The sequence below is a fragment of the Muscardinus avellanarius genome (assembly GCF_963383645.1).
Source record: "Muscardinus avellanarius genome assembly, chromosome: 18".
Taxonomy (NCBI): Eukaryota; Metazoa; Chordata; class Mammalia; order Rodentia; family Gliridae; genus Muscardinus; species Muscardinus avellanarius.
In genome coordinates, this window is record NC_137804.1 from 51,435,815 (window position 1) to 51,457,433 (window position 21,619).

The following is a 21,619-nucleotide window of genomic DNA, read 5'->3' on the forward strand; positions in this document are numbered from 1 at the left end:
AATGTTCAGAACATCAACACTGAAACCTGACCAAGACAGGAAGGCTGAAGGTTCGCGGCCAACTTGAGTAACATAGCAGGACCGCTTCAAAATCAAAACTGAGATGGGGCTGCCCTTGGAGGAACAGAATGCCCCTGGGCTCAACCTCCAGCACCCACACAGAACCCCGGCTAGCCGACCTCTCCAAGGCTTAGGTCAAGTAAGGAAAAACTTTCGAGCATTTTTCTCTATTTTTATGAATCTCCTGATTATACTTAATAGAAACTCATTTGACAAAATGAAACTCATTGACAAAATGTGTCAATAGGACACATTTTGTACAGGTAAGATCAAAAATCGATGCCTCTGTTAGGAAAGGAAGCCTCAAGCCGGCCTTCCAAAACCGTCCAGCAGGTGGCAGTCTCTGCAAGACAGCCACGCCTCCTTCGTGCCTGCAGAGGCTCCGCCCAAATCCCGGCCGCGGCTCCTGTGCTCGCGAGAGTTCCTCCAGCGGGCAGCGCCATCTTGGAGTGCCGGAGGCAGAGCCGCGAAGAGCCGCGAGACTTGGCGGAATCGCCCCGCCCCCGGCCCCGCCCACTTCCGGGCCCGACGGCGCCGGCCCACGTGCAGTTGTTGTGATTGACGTCACGCGGCGCGCGGAAGTGACGTCGCGACAGATCCCGCCTCCAAGATGGCGGCGCCCTCTGCTCGGGAGCGCGACCCGCCGCGCTCGCTCTCCGGTTGCAGCCTGGACGGGGTCGGCTGGGCAGCCGGCCAGCCGGGGATCGCCGTCCCGCTGGTGGTGAGTGCGGGCGGTGGGTGGGCCGCTCGCGGTGCGGCTCCGGGCCCGGGGTCCCGAGCCCGGGCTGGCTTCCGGTCCTGCGCGCTGGCCGCTCCTTGGGTGCCGGCCGCCGGGGGCAGTGACAGCTCGCTCGGCTACACGTGTCTTTCCCAGGCAGCGGGCAGAGGTCGCCGCGTCGCCGGCTCTAGCCTTCTGCACGCTCGCTTGCCTACAGAGAAACGAGCATCCGGGCTACACCACTTCAAACTTTTTTTTTTTTTTTTGCAATACTGGGGATGAAACCCAGGGGCATTCTACACCCCAGACCTATTTTAGTTTTTATTCTTTATTTTGAAACAAGGGTTTACTAAGCTGCAGAGGGCCTCACTAAGTAGCTGAGGCTGTCCGCGAACCCCGATCCTCCCGTCTCGGCCTCCCAGATGCTGGGGTTACAAGAGTGCGCCACCACGTCCGGCTCAAACTTGGATTTTAATAAATACAGAATTAAAGTAGAAATCCTCCACTCAGATCGCTCACAGACCCTCTGTCCGAGACCAAGGTTGTTGTCTTTCTGTGTTTCTGGCTTAGAAAATGGCATTCATAGCTGGGCGTGGTGGAGCACTCTTGTAATCCCAGTACTTTGGAGGTTAAGACAGGAGGATCACAGGTTCGTGGCTAGCCTCCGCTACTTAGTGAGACCCTCTAGACCCTAAAATAAAAAATAGAGCTGGGGTGTAGCTCGGAGGTAGAATGCCCCTGAGTTGAATCCCCAGTACCGCAAAAGATAGAAGACATTCATTCAGTACATAATTAATCATTTTACTCTGCCCAGACTTTGGGCGTTGAGGAAATATCGATGAACAAAACTATGTTCTATGGTGTTAATCGTTTTATTATTTAGTTTCTCAGAACCCATGAAGATCAATACGTCTTAATATCAAAAGAGCTGGACGTGGTGGCACACGCCTATAATTTCAGTGCTTGGGAGGCTGAGACTGGAGGATCACAAGTTTGAGGACAGTCTCAGCAACTTAGTGAGATCCTTTTTCAAAATAAAAAAAAAAGGGCTGAGGGTCTAGCAAAGAGGTAGAAAAAGTCCCCTGAGTTCAATTACCTGTACCCAAACCCCAAACTCTAAACAAGACCTCCAAAACCGAAAACAAAAGCCACCAAAATGCCCTTTCTCAAATATTTTGGAGTTTCTATTACGGCAGAACTTTAGGGATACGAGATAGAGCAGTGAACAGACAGATGGGTCGGGCAGATAATAATAAACACAAGTTTGCCAAAGCCTCTCACGGGGCCAATGGAGCCCCGAGCCCTTGGTACGCTTACGTAGCCAGTTTTGAGATGCAGGTGTTGGTGCAGAGTGGAGAACAAGACAAACCTACTTGCAGGTGCTGGAAACCAAATCGTGAAATGAGGGCCGGACTCAATGGCAGGTGGGCTCAACTCAGGGTATCATGGGAAGATGTGAGAAGAAGAGGTTCCTTAGCCAGACTGATGGAGTGAATTTAAATTTAGGTTTGTTGAGGGTTAAAGAAGGTGGGTCTGGCCGGGCGTGGTGGCGCACGCTTGTAATCCCCCCCGCTTGGGAGACAGAGACAGGAGGATCGCGCAGGTTCGAAGCCAGCCGCGCACACTGGCTTAGGAGACCCTGTTTCCAAATAAAAATGTAAAAAAAAATAGATCTGGGAGTGTAGCCCGGAGGTAGAAGGGCTTCCAGGAACCCCAGTACCACCAAAAAAATAAAAAAAGAAGAAGCTGGGTCTGGAGCCGGGCGTGGTGGCGCACGCTTGTAATCCCTGCGCTGGGGTGGCAGGTGTGTGCCACTGTGCCTGCCCTGTATATCATCTTTAGTTTTTTTTTTTTTAAATGAAAATAATATGTATACTACTATTGCTTTGGAAGAATATAACAATAAAACATAAAAGTGACTACTTGAGTTATGGGGAGGCTTCACACTCTTCTTTTTTTCTTTTCTTTTTTTGGTGGTACTGTGGTTCCTAGAAGCCCTTCTACCTCTGGGCTACACTCCCAGACCTATTTTATACTTTTTTGTTTGGAAACAGGGTCTCTTAAGCCAGCGCGGCTGGCTTCTAACCTGCCCGATCCTCCTGTCTCCGCCTTCCAAGCGTGGGGATTACAAGCGTGCGCCACCACACCCGGCTGGCTTTACACGCTTCTGAATTGTTTTTTCTGGCTTTAAATTTCTTTTGAGTGTATTAAAATGAATGTAAATTTTTTCTTAAAATAAATTTAATTCATTAAAATAGCTTAAAATTGCCGGGTGTGGTGGCGCACGCTTGTAATCCCCGCGCTTGGGAGGCTGAGATAGGAGGATCGCACGGGTTCGAAGCCAGCCTCAGCTACTTAGTGAGGCTCTCAGCAACTTAGTGAGACCCTGTTTCCAAATAAAGTATAAAATAGGTCTGGGAGTATAGCCCAGAGGAAGAAAGCCCCTGGGTTCCACCCCCAGTACCACACACACACACACACACACACACACACACACGGTATAAGAAGAATGTTTAAACGCCACCTTCTTCCTCTACCCCCTCCCCCCAAATATCAGGGACTTATCGGAACCTTTTCTCTTCCCCCTGTCCGGCTTTGTAAAAGGCCGGTGGGGTGGCAGGTACCTCTGTGGACTTGATCCTCTTTCCTCTGGATACCATCAAAACCCGGCTGCAGAGTCCCCAGGGCTTTAGGCAGGCCGGCGGTTTCCGTGGGGTATATGCCGGCGTCCCTTCTGCTGCTCTGGGATCCTTCCCTAATGGTAAGCAAGACACTGGTCTCCCTCACTTCCCTAATGCCCGCAGAACGGGGTTATCTTCAGAATGGCAGACGGTGTTACTGCATGCGGACTTCCTGTGCGTTGCTGCTTATTTTATGAGTTTATTTTCTCTTCTCTAATCCATTCATCTTGAACGGAGGGCGTTGTCGATTCTATCACAGTGTGTTTACAATAAAAAAACAGCCTCGCCTGCAGGTGGGAGCCTCGCGGACACTTAAATACGGGCGCACCGTTCCGCTCCCCAGATGTCCTTGGTCCGGGCTCTGCCTGAGTCGGCGCTTGCCGGGTGATTCCCAGTGCAGCCAGGCTTGAGGGGAGTCGCAGCAGCGCGGACTCCTCCATCCAAGTTGTTCCCAGGAGCCGCCAGGGCATTGGCCGCACACTCTCCTCCAGCGGCTTTTGTTGGGCTTTGAAGTCACATTTTGTGATCAATGGTCCTCTTGTTCTGCAACAGTGTAATTTGTTATTGCTATTATTGTTATTATTGTTATTTTTGGTACTGGGGATGGAACTCAGAGATGTTCTACCTCTGAGCTCTATACCTTTAGCCCCTTTTTATCTTTTATTTTGAAACGAGATCTCGAGATCTCGCTAAGTTGCTGAGGATGGCCTGGCACTGGAGATCCTCCCGTCTCAGCCTCCCAAGTGCGGGGATCACAGATGCACACCGGCACCCTTGGATCCACCCTCCTCTGCTTTACCTTGCCCGAGTCTCCCTGAGAACCTCGCTGAGCCAGCGTTTCCACTTAGTGGACCCCTTCTGGTGCCAGCTGTTGGGGGTGGTGGTGTGGGAAGTTCCCTTCCTAAAGGACACGGAAGTAGCGGTAAAGCTGGACATCCTGGAGGTGGCGGCCACGAACCTGACTTGCTGGCCGCCTTCTCCCTGCACCCTGCCTGTGGTGGGTGGGGAGGGCGCAGGGTGCATGTGGCCGCATAGCGTGTTCTACCCACCCAGGGGTGGGCCTGCGCGTGAAAGCCACGTGGAGAAACACACGGGCTGGCCCTGCGCTGACCTGCAAGGCCGCTGGGTGGCGCCCTCGCGGGGCACAGCGGGCCTCCCGTGCGACGGTGGTACTGGCAGCGGCCTCAGGATCCTCGCAGCTCTTCTCCCTGGAGAACTTTGCAGAACTGACTTTTCCTACCAAGCACTTCTCCTGTTTCAGACTTGGCTGTGCTGTCACAGTGCCCTTCGGAAGATGGATGTGTCATCCCATTGTCTTCTGTGCCTTCCCTGTTATGGAAGTATAATCATCTTTGGATTAACAGACATAGTGTTTTTTGTTTTTTTGGGTGGTACTGGAGATGGAACCCTTCTACCTCCAGGCTACACTCCCAGACATATTTTACATTTTTATTTGGAAACAGGGTCTCTTAAGCCAGCGCGGTGGCTTCGAATCTGTGCGATCCTCCTGTCTCCGCCTCCCAAGTGCAGGGATTACAAGCGTGCGCCACCACGCCTGGCCAGAACATAGTTTTAAAGCCTGCAAATGCGGCTAGGACCTGTTGGTGGTGCTAGGGATCGCATTAGAGACATTTTGTTTTTCAATTTTAAACATCTGACTGTTTCTTTGTTGTGAAGGTGAATTGTAGTATAAAGTAGCTATGGTTATTTTGAGTGACCAGCAATATCACAGAATAGACATTGGAGTCTAGGGACACGTCTGTGGGTGTGGCCTGTTTATAAATCAGTGTAGATGACTGCTTATGATGGTACACGGAGGAGCTTTCGGATCATGGAAACATAGCCTTTTCTAAAAAGTTGACTTAAGCCGGGCATGGTGGCGCACACTTGTAATCCTAGCATTTGGGAGGCTGAGACAGGAGGATCACGGTTCGCTGCCAGCTACTGAGTGAGGCCCTTTGCAACTCAGTGAAACCCTGTTTCAAAATAAAGAATAAAAAGTAGGGCTGGGGTGTAGCTTGGAGGTAAAATGCCCCTGGGTTCCATCCCCAGACCCACACACACACACAAAAAAAAGTTGACTTAAAAACCGTGGAGCAGCCGGGCGTGGTGGCACATGCTTGTAATCCCCGCACTTGGGAGGCTGAGACAGGAGGATTGCACGGGTTCGAAGCCAGCCTCAGCTACTTAGTGAGGCTCTCAGCAACTTAGTGAGACCCTGTTTCCAAATAAAATATAAAAAAAGGCCTGGGAGTATAGCCCGGAGGTAGAAAGCCTCTGGGTTCCACCCCCAGTACCACAAAAACATACAAACAAAAAAACCCGCATTGCTGCTTGTCACCAGCACATCGTGGCCAACGCTAGTTAGCTGCAGAGCTTTTGCGCAGGGTCGCGCTTCTGCGTTTTTCTAAGACCAGGGCTGAGCATGTGATGTGGCCGAGTCAGTTCCGAGAGAGGGTGGAAGGGGTCTGGTCTTCTCTCGTTCATCCGTTGGTTGTCTCATAATTTGATAACTGTTGTCATACCTTCATGAGAAACATGGCTTGAAGATATCCATTTCGTAAGACTGCTACTTCTAAATTTCAGCTGCTGCGTTTTTCCTCACCTATGAGTATGTGAAATGTTTTTTGGGCACGGATTCATCTTCCTATTTGATGCCCGTGAAGCATATGTTGGCTGCCTCTGCTGGAGAAGTGGTGAGTGGCAAGTTAGCTGTATAAAATACGTAAGAAGCCAGATGTGGTAAGTATCAGGGTCTATATGTATAAAATAATTCAGAAGCTGGACATGGTAAGTATATGTTTAAAATACTTCAGAAGCCAGACATGGTGGCGTATTCCTGAAATCCCAGTGCTTAGGGGGATGAGCCAGGAGGACGCAGGTTTGAGGACAGGCTCAGCAGCGTAGTGAGACTCAGCAGTCGACTGAGATCCTGTTTTTGTTTTTGTTTTTTTAAATAAGGTAGGGGTTTAACTTGGAGGGAAAATGCCTCTGGGTTCAATCCCTAGTACCCTCCCCCCCAACACACACTAAAATAAAATACTTCAGAAATGCAAAGCATGTGTGCTTTGGGGGCCCAAATATTTATTTTATTTTGAAATTTAGATATAAGAGATACATAAAAAATGTAAAAATTATACATGTCTATGGGGTACCACGTACTGTTTGGATACTTACATACACTGTTTGGCGTTTAAATCATGGCAAACATACTTAAGTCTTCAAAATTTCTTTTTTTCTTTTGGTGGTACTGGGGTTCCTGGAAGCCCTTCTACTTCCGGGCTACATTCCCAGACTTATTTTATATTTTTTAATTTTTGGAAACAGGGTCTCTTAAGCCAGCGAGTCTGGCTTCGAACCAGCGCGATCCTCCTGTCTCCGCCTCCCAAGTGTGAGGATGACAAGCGTGCACCACCACGCCCGGCTAAAATTTGTTATTTTTATGACAAAATTTATTTCATTTTAAGATTCCTGGTTTTAGTGATGAAAGAAATAAATTCCAATAAATATAAGTGGATTAAACATGATCAAAAGGAAACACTGATTTAAAGAAATTGTTACGGTTTAAATATAGAATGTGCCCCAGAAAAGCTCATGTACCGGCAATGTAAAAATGTTCAGAGGTAGCCGGGCGTGGCGGCGCACGCTTGTAATCCCCGCACTTGGGAGGCGGAGAGAGGAGGGTCTCGGGTTTGAAGCTTCCGGAACCTAGTGACATCCTCAGCAACTTAGACTCTGTTTCCAAATGAAAATAAATTAGGGCTGAGGTGGACTCTGGAGGTAGAAGGCCCCTGGGCTTTTTTTAATGCAGGGTCTCATTAGGTTGTTAAGTCTTGCTGAGGTACCTGGAGCCGGCTATGAACCTGCGATCTTCCTGTCTCAGCCTTCCAAGGACTGGGATTATAGGCACGCACCACTACTCCTGGTTTAAGACTTCCCTTTGACGCTGGTTTAAAAATGATTTTTCACAGACTAAGTTAATTCTCAAATAAAATTGCCTTCACCATTTTCCAGAGTTATAAAAGTGATCAGACTAACATATCGTAACTTTTGAGTAGTAAATAACATAAAGTAGGTGTCCTTTTATAAGCCATAAACCACTTTGGGATCTGATGAAACCTGCCGCGGTCATAGGGACATTTTGCATGTGGTTTCGGGGGCTGTTCATTCCTTCTACTGTGGACCCAAGATAAAAACTCTAGCTTAAGAGCTGGACTTGGAAATTTGCTTAAACTGCAATTTAAAAGCGGCTCATGCTTAAAACCTTTTAGCCTTGAAATATTTTTTGGTGATTATGTCCTGAGAGCAAAGCTTTATTGTATGCAGTTACATTTTTTTTTCTTCTTTCGTGGCACTGGGAATCAGACTACCTCTGAGCTACGCCCCAGTCCTACTTTATTTCTTATTTTGAACAGGGTCTTGGTATGTTTTGAAAGCCTTGCTAATCCTCCTGTCTCAGGAGAGAGCCGGGCGTGGTGGCGCACGCTTGTCGTCCCAGGACTTGGGAGGCTGAGACGGGAGGATCGCAGGTTTGCGGCCAGCCTCAGCTACTTAGTGAGGCCCTGTTTCCAAATAAATAAAGTAGGGCTGGGGGGTGTAGCTCAGAGGCAGAATATCCCTGGGTTCAGTTCCCACTAGCGCAGGCACACCGAAAGAAAAGAGTTTAATAAGTCATTATTCTGGAACACGCTCGGCTGTGCGCTTACGGGAATAGAGCCGCACATCGGCGTCGAGCGTGGCCATCGTCTTGGCCATAGCAACAAGGAGAGCGACTCAGAAAGCAAAGTTGGCGGCCACCGGGGTAGCCGCGGCTCCAGGAAGGCTCAGTGAGGAGTCGGTACCGCCGCGATCACAGCCGTCCCCCTGACGTGTAGAGCCTGGAATGCAGTGGCACGGGTCACATCAGGTACAGTTGTCAGCACAGCAGGCCCCCCGAGCCACTTTCATGAGGAAGGCCGCCGTCTTGTCTCTGAACCCCGCCTCGGTGCTGTGCCGCTCACAGCCCGGCTCTTACCAAGCCCGGTGGGATCCGGATCCGAGACTGGGTCCTGGGCCGCGGGCGCGCGTTATTACTGTCGATGCCAGAGTCCTGTAGCGGTAGTGGGCTTAAATGTTTTGCTGTGCTGGAGATTGAATCCAGGCACTCCCTTCCACTGAGTGGCACCTCAGCCCTTTTGATTTCAATTTTGAGGCAGGACCTGGCTAAGTCACCCAGGCTGGCCTTTGATCTTCGGGCTTTTAATTTTTTTTTTTTTTTTTTGGTGGTACTGGGGTTCATGAAAGTCCTTCTACCTCTGGGCTACACTCTAGACCTATTTTATATTTTTTTTATTTGGAAACAGGGTCTCTTTAGCCAGCGCGGCTGGCTTGGAACCAGCGCGATCCTCCTGTCTCTGCCTCCCTAGTGCGGGGATGACAAGCGTGCGCCACCGCGCCCGGCCTGGCTTTCAACTTTTAACACTGTTTTGCTGTGCTAGAGATGGAGCCCGGGGCACTCTGCCGCCCGGCTGGGTCCCCAGGACGTCAGCGTTTTCGTTTTGAGACGGCCCGGCCGGGCGGGCCTGGAGCTTGCCGTCCTCTTGCCTTCGCCTCCCAGGTACTTGGAGCGGAGCTTGCGCCACCGCACGCCTTTTTCCTAAGGTTTTAAAACTTGACTCCTCTTGTGTCTAATTCTGCTTGTAGCTTAGTTCATCTTATTTTCAGAAACGTAAGAACACTGACCGCTCTTTGTGGCTCGAAGCAGCGCCTGTAACTGATTTGGCTTTTGGTGCTGGGAGTTGAACCCACGGCTGAGCTCCATCTGAGCTACACTCCTAGCCCTATTTTATCTTTTATTTGAAATAGTATCTGGCTGAGTTGCTGAGGCCGGCCTCTAGCCTCTAATCCTCCTGTCTCGGCCTCCTCACCTCGCCTGGTGCCTCTGAGAGCTTGCTATATAGATGCCCTTGTGCATAGCTTAGCTGCTGGCGTGGGGGTGGAGGAGGCGCCATAGCTAGAGAATTCACGTGGCTTCCAGAACAAGGGAATCGAGCTTCCCTGCCGCCCGCAGAGCCTGCTGCCCGCACCCCGATTTCACTCAGTAAGCCCCAATTTGCTGTTTAGACCCAGACGTAAAATAACAAATGGCACGAGTGTTGTGATCGTTCCTTAGAGCAGCAACTGGAAGCCCCGCCAGCGACGGTCCAGCCTCTGCCACACGCAGGGCTGCACATTGGCAGCACCTGTGGTTATCTCCCCATGGGCTGGTTATCTTGTGGAATTAGGACTCGTTTCTGTTACAGAAAAATAAAATCGGGCTAGGAGTGGAGCTCAGATGTGGAACAACCCTGGGTTCAACCCCCAGCACCAAAAAATAAATCATTTTACATAATACACCTGGGTGCGGTGGTGCACTCCCGTAATCCCAGCACATTTGAGGCCAGCCTCTGCAGTTTAGCAAGACTCTGTTGAAAATTTAAAAATAAAAAGGGCCGAGTGGGGTGTTGCTTAGAGGTAGAATGCTTCTGGCTTCTGTCCTTAGTGCAAGGAGAAAGGAAGAAAAAGAAAGGGTGAAGGGAGGAAGGAAATAAAATGCGGAGGCCTAAAGACGCTTGAGGGTCTCCAGGCTTACAGGAGCCTCCATTCCACTGGTAACCGGAAGAGGGCGGACTTGACAGTAATGAGCTTTACACTGGAGGTTTTCTATTTTCAGTGGTGGCACGGGGAGAGGTGTGAGAGCCGGCCGGGTGCTGCTCGCCTGTGATCCTGGTCCCGAGGAGGCTGAGACGGGAAGATGCAGGCTTGAGGCCAGCCTCAGTAACTTAGGAGAACTTTAGCAACACAGCGAGACCCTGTTTCAAAATCAAAAATAAAAAGGCTTGGGGTGTAGCTCAGAGGCAGAGCGCTCCTGAATTCGCCCAACAGTACCCCCCCCCACACACACACATTATGTTAGGTGTTCTTAACTGGAAAACTGCTTCCTGAGGAAAACTTTGGGATCAAAAAAAGAACCCGAATGAGAAGCCGAGCAGTGCACTTAAAACATCTTCGGAGGCCGCCGGCGGCACTGCCCGGGACCCGGCACTTGGAGGCAGAGTCAGGAAGGCCGCAGGCTCAGTAGCAGTGTCAGCCACTTAGCAAGACTCTCACGCCTGGTTTTAAAACAAAATCCAAGCCGGGCGCGGTGGGCACGCTCGTCATCCCCGCGCTGGGGAGGCGGAGACAGGAGGATGGAGCAGGTTCGAAGCCAGCCGCGCGCTGGCTTAGGAGACCCTGTTTCCAAATAAAAACGTAAAATAGGTCTGGGAGTGTCGCCCGGAGGTAGAAGGGCTTCCAGGAACCCCAGTACCACCGAATAAATAAATAAATAAATAAATAATAAAACAAAATCTAAGAAAAGGGCCAAGAGTAGCCCGGAGGTAGACTGATCCTGGGTGCAGTCCCCAGTAGATACGTAAAGAGCCGCTTGCTGGCCGGCAGGGCGTGCGCCCGCGCGCCGCGGTGGCCAGGCCTGGGGGCCCGGGCGGCCCAGGGGCGGGGGCGCTGGCGCTCACCGTGGGAGCGGGCCTCCTGCCCGGGCGCTCGCAGACGCACAGGGAGGGACCGCCGCGCGCCTTTCAAGGATCCCCGTGTTTCAGGTAAAGGCCGACCTGACCGCGTACCGCTCAGCCGAAATCCCAGTCCGGGAGGCCGAGGCAGCGGTCACAGGCTTGAGGCCAGGGCACCGTAACTTAACGAGACTTAATAAGGGCTGGGGCTGGAGCTCAGAGGTAGAACATCTTGGGTTCAATCTTCAGTATCGAAAAAAAAAAATCTCCAAAAAGCAATAAACAACAACAACAGAGAAACCTCAAAAGCAGCAGACTTTTTTCTTTCTGTGTTTGGTACTGCGGATTGAACCCACGGGGCATTGTACCTTTGAGCTACACCCCCAGCCCTTATTTATTTATTTATTTGACTTTTTTATTTTGGAACAAGGTCTTACTAAGTTGCTGAGGGCCTTGCTGAGTTAGAGGCTGGCCTTGAACCTGCGATCCTCCCGTCTCAACCTCCGAAGTACTGAGATTACAGATATGTGGCACCGCCTGGCCAGACACAAACCTTGGGCCTCCTGCACCAACCCTAGAGGATGCATTTTGACTGCAGGTTGTACTTAGGACAAAGTTTCCTCTTTTGCAGCAGTGATTTCCTTTCCGGGTGTGACTGGACCTGTGTGTTTCAGGTTGCCTGCCTGATCCGGGTTCCTTCTGAGGTGGTGAAGCAGAGGGCGCAGGTGTCCGCTTCCTCGAGAACACTTCAGATTTTCTCCAGCATCCTCCGTGAAGAGGTAGGATGTGTTCTTGGGCTCTCTGTTCTTCTCTGAGGAAGACTTTGTGGTCAGTGCGGAGAAGACCCAGGCTCACCCAAGGAGCCTCGGGGGCCGAGGGCTGAATTTAGTGTCCAATTGTACTCACTTTTTTTTTTTTTCCCCCAAGATTATCTTTGCTTTTCCTTTATTTTTAAATTCCTATTTTCGCTTTTTGGTTCTTTTTCAAATTTCTAAACAAAACACATATCGAATGCCACGTGTCCTGAATTGTGATCTCCCCACAGCTATTTTGGAATTAGATACAGAACAGATCCTATCAGGCGGCGCTGTGAATGAAGATATTATGCCAGGTACAGCGCACACGCTTGTGATCCCCGCTCCCGGGAAGGCTCATCACAGGTTCAAGGCCAGCCCGAGCGAATTCACCAAACCCTGCCTCAGAGTGGAAAATTAAAAGGGCCAGGGCTGTAGCTCAGTGGTAGAGTGAACACAGTCCCTGTGAGAACACACACACACACACACACACACACACACACACACACACACACGAAGATAATTATAGCATTCCCACAGAATTTGAAGATCCACAGAAGGGAAAGGGAAATATTGTAACGGACTGGTAATAGTTTCAGAATATTTATATCAAATATACTTTTTCTCCCTTTCCTTTTTTTTTTTTTTTTTTCTTGTGGTAGTAGGGATTGAACCAGCGTCATTTTACCTCTGAGCTACACCCCCCAGCCTTATTTTATTTTGAAATAGGCTCTCACTAAATTGCCGAGGGCCTCACCAAGTTGCTGAGGTTGGCCTCAATCTGTGATCCTCTTGTCTCAACCTCCCAAGCACTGGGATTACAAGTGTGCGCCAGAATTTCTTTCTAACCAGTGTTAGCCTGTGTCGGAAATGATTCTTCCTAGCCATGTAACTAAGGAACACTTAGCTGGTTTCCTTTATAACTTTAACAGAAACCATTGTGGCTTTTTTTTGTATGTGTGGTCCTGGGGATGGAACCCAGGGGTCTTCTACCTCTAGGCTACACACCCAGACCTATTTTATACTTTATTTGGAAACAGGGTCTCACTGAGTTGCTGAGAGCCTCACTAAGTAGCTGAGGCTGGCTTCGAACCTGTGCGATCCTCCTGTCTCAGCCTCCGAAGCGCTGGGATTACAAGCGTGCGCCACCACGCCTGGCTAAAACCGTTGTTTTTTTTTTTTTTTTTGAGAGAGAGTCTCTTCATGTTCCCCCCACTGGCCTCCAACTCTGGGCTCAAGTGATCCTTCTGCCTCAGCCTCCTGAGTGGTTGGGACACAAAGGCACTGGACACCATGGTACCTGTTGGCTCCCCCACCCCAGTCTCAATAAGTCTAGGTTTTAGAAAAATATTATTTTGTGTATGTGTGTGAGGGGGGTATTGGGGATTGAACCCAGGGGTATTATATTTCCAGCCCTATTTTATTTTATTTGCGGGTGTGGAGATAGAACCCAGGGGCATTTGACCTCCAAGCTACACCCCCTGCCCTATTTATTATTCTTTATTTTGAAACAGAGTCTCACTAAGTTGCGGAGGGCCTCACTAAGTAGCTGAGGCTGTCCGTGAACCGAGATCCTCCTGTCTTAGCCTCCCAAGTACTAGGATTATAAGTCTGTGCTACCACGCCTGGCTGAAAAGAATCTAACTTTTTTATTGTTGAAATAGGGTCTCAGTAAGTTGTTGAGGGTCTATGTAAGTAGCTGTGGCTGGCCTTGAACCTGTGATCCTCCTGTCTCAGCTTCACAAGTCCTGGGATTCCAGGCCTGCGCCACTGTGCCTGGTTTAGAAACAGTCCCATTTTGGCAGAAGCTAATCTGAACTCTGTCCATCACAGGCCAGGCGAGAACCTTTAGCCTCTTACAGAACTGTGGTAAGGGTTTAGACTTGGACTTCACAGCAGGTGTCTGCTTTCTGCAGTCATTCAGGAATCTTCGGGCTCTAACTTCTGACTTCTTGCCTTTTGGTTTGTTTCAGGGCACGCGAGGATTGTATCGAGGATATAAAAGCACAGTTTTAAGAGAGGTAACTCAGTCCCCACTGTTGAAATATAAAAAATGGTTTTCTTTTTTCGGTACACTTGCATTTCTTAACCATCGGAAATATATTTGGAGAAATGAGTTTAAAAATATCAAAAAGGGAAATTATGGTCACTTACTTATTTTTTTTTTATTTTCTTAGTACTGGGGATCGAACTCCAAACTATACCCCCAGGCCTTCTTAATTTTGAAATAGGGTCTCACTGAGTTCCTGAGGCTGGCCTCAAACCTGTGATCCTCTCGGCTCAGCCTCTCAAGCACTGGACTTACCGTGTGTGCCACTGTGCCTCGCTTCTGGTCACTCTCCAGCCTTGTTGGTCTTGGTTATTTTATCTAAAAACATGGTAGCGGGAGTTTGCTGGAGGAGCCGTTCCAGTGATCAGAAGGAGCGCACATCACGTAGCTCCAGTGTTACCCGAGGCTGGCTGGCCGTCTCGTGTTATGAAGGAGTGAGAAATAACTACAGGAGTAAGATACCAGGTTGTCACGTTAAGGTTTGTAACGTAGGATTCATGAAACATGGGAGTCAGCTCTTGGCGCCCTGGTGACGGGGAGGGTGAGCTGGCGACTGTGGCGCTGTGGCCCAGTGGCCACCTCACCCCGCAGCGCTCCCAGCACCGGCACTCCATGACAGGCAGGCAGGACATTTTCTTTGGTTGAAAAAGCAGAACTTTACCATCAATAAGCGATTTCCATAGATTCCTGCAGGAAGTATGTTTTAATCTATCTGAAGTTCAGAAGTTGAGTTTTAGATAGTGAGATACAGGAGAAGTCTTTGGTCTGAGACATATTTTTTTTGTTGGTGGTGGTACTGGGGTTCCTGGAAGCCCTTCTACCTCCGGGCTACACTCCCAGACCTATTTTTATATTTTTTTAATTTGGAAACAGGGTCTCTTAAGCCAGCGAGGCTGGCTCCGAACCTGCGCGATCCTCCTGTCTCCGCCTCCCAAGCGCGGGGATTACAAGCGTGCGCCACCACGCCTGGCGAGATGTAATTTTTTACTAAAGAAAACATAAGCCAGGCGTGGCGGCGCACGCTTGTAATCCAGTACTTGGGAGGCGGAGACAGGAGGATGGCAGGTTCCCGGCCAGCTTCAGCAATTTTGTGAGGTCCTGCACAATCTAATGAGACACTGTTTCAAACTAAAAAATAAAGTAGGGTTGAGGATGTGGCTTAGAAGTAGAATGCTCCTGTGTTCAATCCCCAGCACCAAAAGCAAAACCAAAACAAAATTAAAAAAACAGCTGGGCGTGGTGGCGCACACTTGTAATCCCAGCATTCGGAAGGCTGAGACCGGAGGATCACGGTTCGCGGACAGCCTCAGCTACTTAGGCCCTCCGCAACCTAGTGAGACCCTGTTTCAAAATAAAGAATAAAATATAGGGCAGGGGGTATAGCCAGGAGGTCAAATGGCCCTGGGTTCCATACCCAGACCAGCAAAAAAACAATTTTTTTAAAATTAAAAAACCCCCAAAACATAAGCAAGAACCTGTATATGTCTCTTCCACATCTGTGTTTCCTGTTTGGAGTTCTTTAATACTAAAATATTTTTATTTCTTAAAATATTTTTAATGGAAATAGCGTCAAAGTTGGCAGAATATTGAAATTCTCTGAAACCTCTCGTTTCAGAGAGTATTCCCAGGTAGATTTTTGCTGTGTTTGGTTTCAGCCGCGGGTTGTAATCTTCCTTGTGCCCCAACGCCGTCACGTGGGCCGAGGGCTTCGCTTTCGCAGGGTGGTACTTCCCGCCCAGCCTGGTGGGGCAGAGCTTTGAGGAGCGCGTTTTGGTGGCAAACTGAACGTTTCAGACTTCAGTCCCGGGAAGCAGCTTTGTGTCTTCCGGTAACATCACCTGTGCGAGGCCTTCTTTCTTTTGCCTCAGCAAGTAGTGGGACTCATCAGGTTTGTGAGACCCCGTTTCAAAACAAAAGAGTAAAAAAGGGCTGGGGGTGGAGCTCAGAGGGAGAATGCTACCCACGGGTTTACGCTCCAGTCGCCCCCACACAAGTCCCCTTTTTGTCTCTGTTGTCTACTCGCGGCCTTCCCCCGAGCCCTTTATGTTCTAGTAAATGCCCTTCCAGAGGCATCCAGTCCTGCGTCTTGACTCTGCTTATGAACCCGTTTCCAGGATCATGTTAAGTGACTTCACAAAGGACACTGCCATTCCCACGGCTGCATAGTACTCCCCAGCACGAAGGGGCCCTTATTTACGCAAGCGCTCTCTGGCGGTGGACGTCACAGGAGCGCTGCAATGGCCGCCTCGTCCTGTTCCTGTTCGTAGGTCCTTTGTTTCACTTGAGAGCATTGGTGGGTGCCGTGCTAAGACGGCAGAGCGCTCACGGCGGCCCTGCAGATGGGAGCACAGCGCTGCACACGCCGGAGCTGCCTCTGGGTCGCTAGGTCTTCAACAGGGATGTGGCCAGGATCTGTGAGTTTATTTACGCGTGTATACATACATACATACATACATGTGTACATACATACGTAGGATTGAGCCCAGGGTGTTCTACCTTCAAACTACACCTCCAGCCCTTTTTATTTGTTATATTTTTGTGGTTCTGGGGATTGAACCCAGGGCCTCCCATGTTCGGCAAGCGCTCTACCAGTGAACCACATCCCCGGCCTTCCTTTTACTTTGTTTAATTTCTTGTGATAATGGGGGTTGAACCCGGGGCATTTGACCTCTGAGCCACACCCCCAGCCTTTTTTTCTTTCTTTTTTCTTCTTTTTTGCGGGTCTGGGGATGGAACCCAGAGGCATTCGACCTCCGAGCTACACCCCCTGCCCAATTTTTTATTCTTTATTTGGAAACCGGGTCTCACTGAGTTGCGGAGGGCCTCACTAAGTAGCTGAGGCTGCCCGCGAACCGCGATCCTCCGGTCTCAGCCTCCCGAATGCTGGGATGACCAGCCTGCGCCGCCACGCCCGGGTTAGAGAAAGACCACGCCCAGCTGGCCTCTCAGTTGCTGAGGCCGGCCTTGAACCTGCAGCCCTCCAGCCTCAGCCTCAGCCAAAGTCCTGGGATTGCCACTGTGCGGCACCATGCCCACCCGATCCGTCTGCAACTCGAGTATGTGCGTGCCGTGCGAAGGTGATGGACACAGTCACTGTGTTTGAGACGCCGGGCAGCTGGTTTTGCTCCTCCAGCCATAATGCGAGTGTTTTATCTCAATGCTCCGTTGAGAGGAATTTCTACATGGTTACCAATTGCAGCCTGCAGCTGGTTTCACCTGCACGGGCTAGTCCTGTAGACAGGCAGCATCCTGACGGAGAGATGCAGTCCACCGGCCCACGGCGGGCCGGCCTCAGCCGCCAAGGCACGTGGGCTTAAGTATGGTACGCTTACTCTTTTCTGGATTGCGTTATAATATACTGTATGTGTTTTTCAATAAGATTACTCACTCAGAGGAAGTCTTTTTTTTTTTTTTTTTTTTCCCCATACTGGGGATGGAACACCCGGCTTGGAGAAAGACCTTTCATGGTTTTCCTTTGAGAAACGCCGTGCAGCCGTTCGGACTTGCTGTCCTTCCGTCTACATTGCTGCTGCACCCGCCCCTCTGTACGCGGCTCTCTGGCGGCAGAGGGGAGCGTGCCTACCGAGGGCGAGCGAGCCCTGCTGGGCCCAGCGGCGTCTGTGGGTAGGGTGGCGCGTGAGATCGGCCGGAGCTCACCGCCCTCTTTCTCACTGCTTCATTTTTACGTTCCGGCGCGCCCTCTTTGCAGCACACACAGGCTCTTAACTTGCCTTCCGGAGGCACCGCGGCACTGGCTGGCGTTCTTCCCCTTCCGCTCGGTTGTCCTGTGTTCGCTGGCTCCAGGGACGAGGGGAGCCGGCGTGGGGGGCGCCTCCGCCCGAGGCCTTCGCCCCGGCGTTGTTGTGGGGGGGCACGGCTCCAGGCGGCTTAAACCTGGGAAAAAAAGACTTGGTTTGAGGAGAAAAGTAGTAAGTGCGGCGATAATTCCCTCATTTTCTGTATCTTGGCAATTCTGTTGAAAAGGGGAAAGAGCCGCCAGAAACCTTTCCAGACTTTCAACGTGGAATTGTTTTCCAGTTAAATTCCAGTGCAAATATACTGAACTCTATTTTAATCCTACATAACTCATTGTATTAACTATGACCAAACAGAACATCTGTTAAAATTCCATAATGTTAGCTTCATGGGAAAAGAAAAAAAAAATCCCCTTGGCTCTTGGTATCCGTCCATTGTTTTATTGTCCAGACTTTCAGTAAATGTGTAATGAGGCATTCTTATTAATAGGCATGCTAAACAGATGCAAATGAGGTGTCCCTTTAATCACAGAGGTTTATCAAGTGAGTCACTTCACTGCACTTTTCTTGTTCTGACTACTGCAGAGCTGTCCACTGCAGAATGAGAGCCAGTTCATTCAGCTAATCCTTCAGCACGGACTTCAAATGGCTCCTCCTCGGGTCTGGATCTGAGCCTGCGGCTTTTCATCATCTCTTAAATAAACATTTTGGGAAGGCCCAATTTGGTGAAATCATCTTAATGTAGAAAAATTACTTTCCCCCTCGGTGCATACTTTCCATGTTTTGTTTACGCAGAACCAGCTGCCAACTACTTTTCTGACTCCTCGGAAGAATTCTCTTTGCACCGTGAGGCTTAGAAGCTGTTACCCGTCTTTGTCTTTGCACGTTCTGGCCGCCTTTCCCCGCAGGGGCGCCGGCCCCGGCGTGTGGGTCACGGGGGCAGACGCAGCGCCGTGAAGCGGGCGAGGACGGCCGGGTCTCAGACCTGAGCCCTCGTCTTAAACAGCACGGCGGCAGCGCTGCATCGAGGGGCCTGCCTTCTTGTTCCTTTGTGTTCTTATCCCATGAGAAACATCTTTCTCGTCTTTGTGAGTTAGTTTGGGTGGCACTGTGGCTCCAGATGACAGAGAGTCTGACTACAGAGATTTCAAATAAGGCCGCCGGTCTCTCTCCCTTCACTTTTTTTTGTGTGTGTATGGTACTGGGGATAGAACCCAGGGACATTTTACCTCCGACCTACACCCCCAGTCCTAATTTTTATTTTTTATTATGAAACTAGGTCTCACTAAGTTGCAGAGGCCCTCACTGAGTAGCTGAGGCTGTCCGTGAATCGCCATCCTCCGGGCTCGGCCTCCCAAATATTGGGATGACGAGTGTGCGCCTCCACGCCCGGCCTGCCCTCACTTTCAGTGTAAGAAAGTAATAAGGTCACACTCTGAGGCTGGTGTGCTGGTTAGTGATGGCGAGGAGGGCCCGGTCTCTCTGTTCTTCCTGGGCCAGCCGACTAGGTCTCAAAATGGTGGCTTCAGATTGAGGCATACTGGCCCTGCTCCAGATGTGAAACCCCACCCCGCCCTGTGTGTCTGGGCCTCCCTTCCCCGAGCTGCGTGGAGGGTGGAGCCGGTGACCTTGCAAGGTGGAGTGGCGGGTCTGCCCGTTTCTCATTCCCCAGTGGTGGCCGCCACGTTTGTCTACTTGGACTTTCCCGCAGACGCTCCATCCCGCCAAGAAGGAAACCCTTTCATCCATCTCCCACCTCGGCCCATCCTTGGGCATCCTCTTGTTCACATCTGTGTTGGTCTACACCAATTTTTTAATTTTTTTTTTTTTGAGATTTAATTCTGTTCTGAAAACTGTAATGCCCGTGCTTATTCAGTCCCTGCCATCTTGGTTCTTTGGGCACCAACGTGGAAACTCTTCTTTTTTTTTTTTTTTTGGTGGTACTGGGGTTCTTGGAAGCCCTTCTGCCTCCGGGCTACACTCCCAGACCTATTTTTATACTTTTTTATTTGGAAACAGGGTCTCTTAAGCCAGCGTGGCTGGCTTCGAACCTGCGCGATCCTCCTGCATGCGCATGCACCAGGCTAAAAGTGATTTGGTGGAGCCGGGCGTGGTGGCACACGCTTGTAATCCCCGCGCTTGGGAGGCAGAGACAGGAGGATTGCGCTGGCTTAAGAGACCCCGTTTCCAAATAAAAATATAAAATAGGTCTGGGAGTGTAGCCCGGAGGCAGAAGGGCTTCCAGGAACCCCAGTACCACCCCCCCGAAAAAAGTTATTTGGTGGTATGTCAGCAATTATTATTTTGAAGACATGCGTTTGCTCCAAAGTTATTTCCATACAATATTGATTATTTTTTATTTTATTTATTTTTTGTACTTATGCTCCTGGGGATTGAACTCTGGGACACTCTGCCATTCATCCCGAGCCCTTTTAACTTTTATTTTAAGCCAGCATTCCATTGAGTTGCCAGGCTGGCCGGCCTCAGACTTGAGCAATTCCTCTCGGCCTCCCGAGTTGGTGGGCTTACAGGTTTGGACCGTCACACCCAGCTATATGGTTTTGATTTTAAAGTTAAAATTTCAGAATACCTGGGTGGATAGGATTATAGAAAACATTTTCTTTAAAAAATATGGAAATCTTTTTTTCCCTTTTTCTAGTAGTTGGGACTAAACCCAGGGCCTGGTGCATGTTAGGCAAGCACTCCATAACTGAGCGGTGTTTCCAGCCCTTTATTTTATTTATTCATTCATTTTCATTTTTGATATTAGGGCTACAATCCAGGGGCATTCTACCTCCGAACTATATCCTAGCCCTTAGTATTTATTTATTTATTTATTTATTTACTTTTGCAGTACTGGGATGGAACCCAGGGGCATTCTACCTTCGAGTTACACCCCGAGCCCTATTTTTATTCTTTACTCAGTCTTACTGAGTTGCAAAGGGCCTCACTAAGCAGTAGCTGAGGCTGTCCTTGAACTGCAGTCTTCCTGTCTCAGCCTCCCGAATGCTGAGATTAGAAGCGTGTGCTACCATGCCCAGCTTTTTTTTATTTTGAAACGGGGTCTCACTAAGTTGCTGAGGCTGGCCTCAGACCTGCGACCCACCTGTCTCCGTCTCCTAATACTGGGATCACAGGGATGTATCATCGTGCCTGGCTCTTATTATTAGTTTTGAGACAGGGTCATGCTAAGTTGCCGAGGCTGGACTTGAACTTGTGATCCTCCTGCATCAGCTTCCTGAGAATCTGAGATGGCAGCTGTGTGCCACTGTGATCAGCTTATAAATTACTTTTTTTTTTTTTGGCACTGGGGATTGAGCCCGGAGGTTCACTTCTCTGCACTAGAGCCCTGGCTCTGTTTTATTTGGAACCTGGCTTTTGCAAAGTCACCCGGCCCTGCTTTTGGACCTGCCAAGTACCGGTGTGTAGGTGTGTGCCACGGCGCTCAGTACAGGTGTGGAGGTGTGTGCCACGGCGCTCAGTACAGGTGTGGAGGTGTGTGCCACGGCGCTCAGTACCGGTGTGGAGGTGTGTGCCACGGCGCTCAGTACCGGTGTGGAGGTGTGTGCCACGGCGCTCAGTACCGGTGTGGAGGTGTGTGCCACGGCGCTCAGTACAGGTGTGGAGGTGTGTGCCACGGCGCTCAGTACCGGTGTGGAGGTGTGTGCCACGGCGCTCAGTACAGGTGTGTAGGTGTGTGCCACGGCGCTCAGTACAGGTGTGTAGGTGTGTGCCACGGCGCTCAGTACAGGTGTGTAGGTGTGTGCCACGGCGCTCAGCCTGCATTGGAAATGGGAGTCATGGCTTACGTTGGTGAGTACTTAACTCTTCCAGTCACTGTGTTACGTTCTTTACACACATTATCGCATACAGCCCTCATCATAGCTCAGAACATCCCTACTCTGTAATAATTGAAGTGTAAAGCTGTGGTTGGCCCAGATCCTCACATCCAGCAAGGGAGAGACTCAGGAGGCTGGAGCCCCGGATCATCATCACTGTGTCAGCTCGGTATTTTGCATTTTTTTGCAGATAAGC

At 50.1% G+C, this 21,619-nt stretch overlaps 1 protein-coding gene across 1 annotated transcript in view; it reads left to right on the forward strand.

The window, feature by feature from the left end:
- Nucleotides 1–670: 670 nt before the first annotated feature.
- The window catches only part of SLC25A26 (solute carrier family 25 member 26), a gene marked incomplete at both ends in the record, with an annotated part of 82,383 nt that continues 61,434 nt past the window's right edge, over nucleotides 671–21,619 (forward strand). The window contains 5 exons of the mRNA XM_080715589.1: nucleotides 671–781; nucleotides 3,383–3,539; nucleotides 6,046–6,155; nucleotides 11,660–11,764; nucleotides 13,753–13,800. Of these exons, the coding sequence (XP_080571715.1) occupies nucleotides 671–781; nucleotides 3,383–3,539; nucleotides 6,046–6,155; nucleotides 11,660–11,764; nucleotides 13,753–13,800 (531 nt within the window). The remainder of the gene's footprint in view (nucleotides 782–3,382; nucleotides 3,540–6,045; nucleotides 6,156–11,659; nucleotides 11,765–13,752; nucleotides 13,801–21,619) is intronic.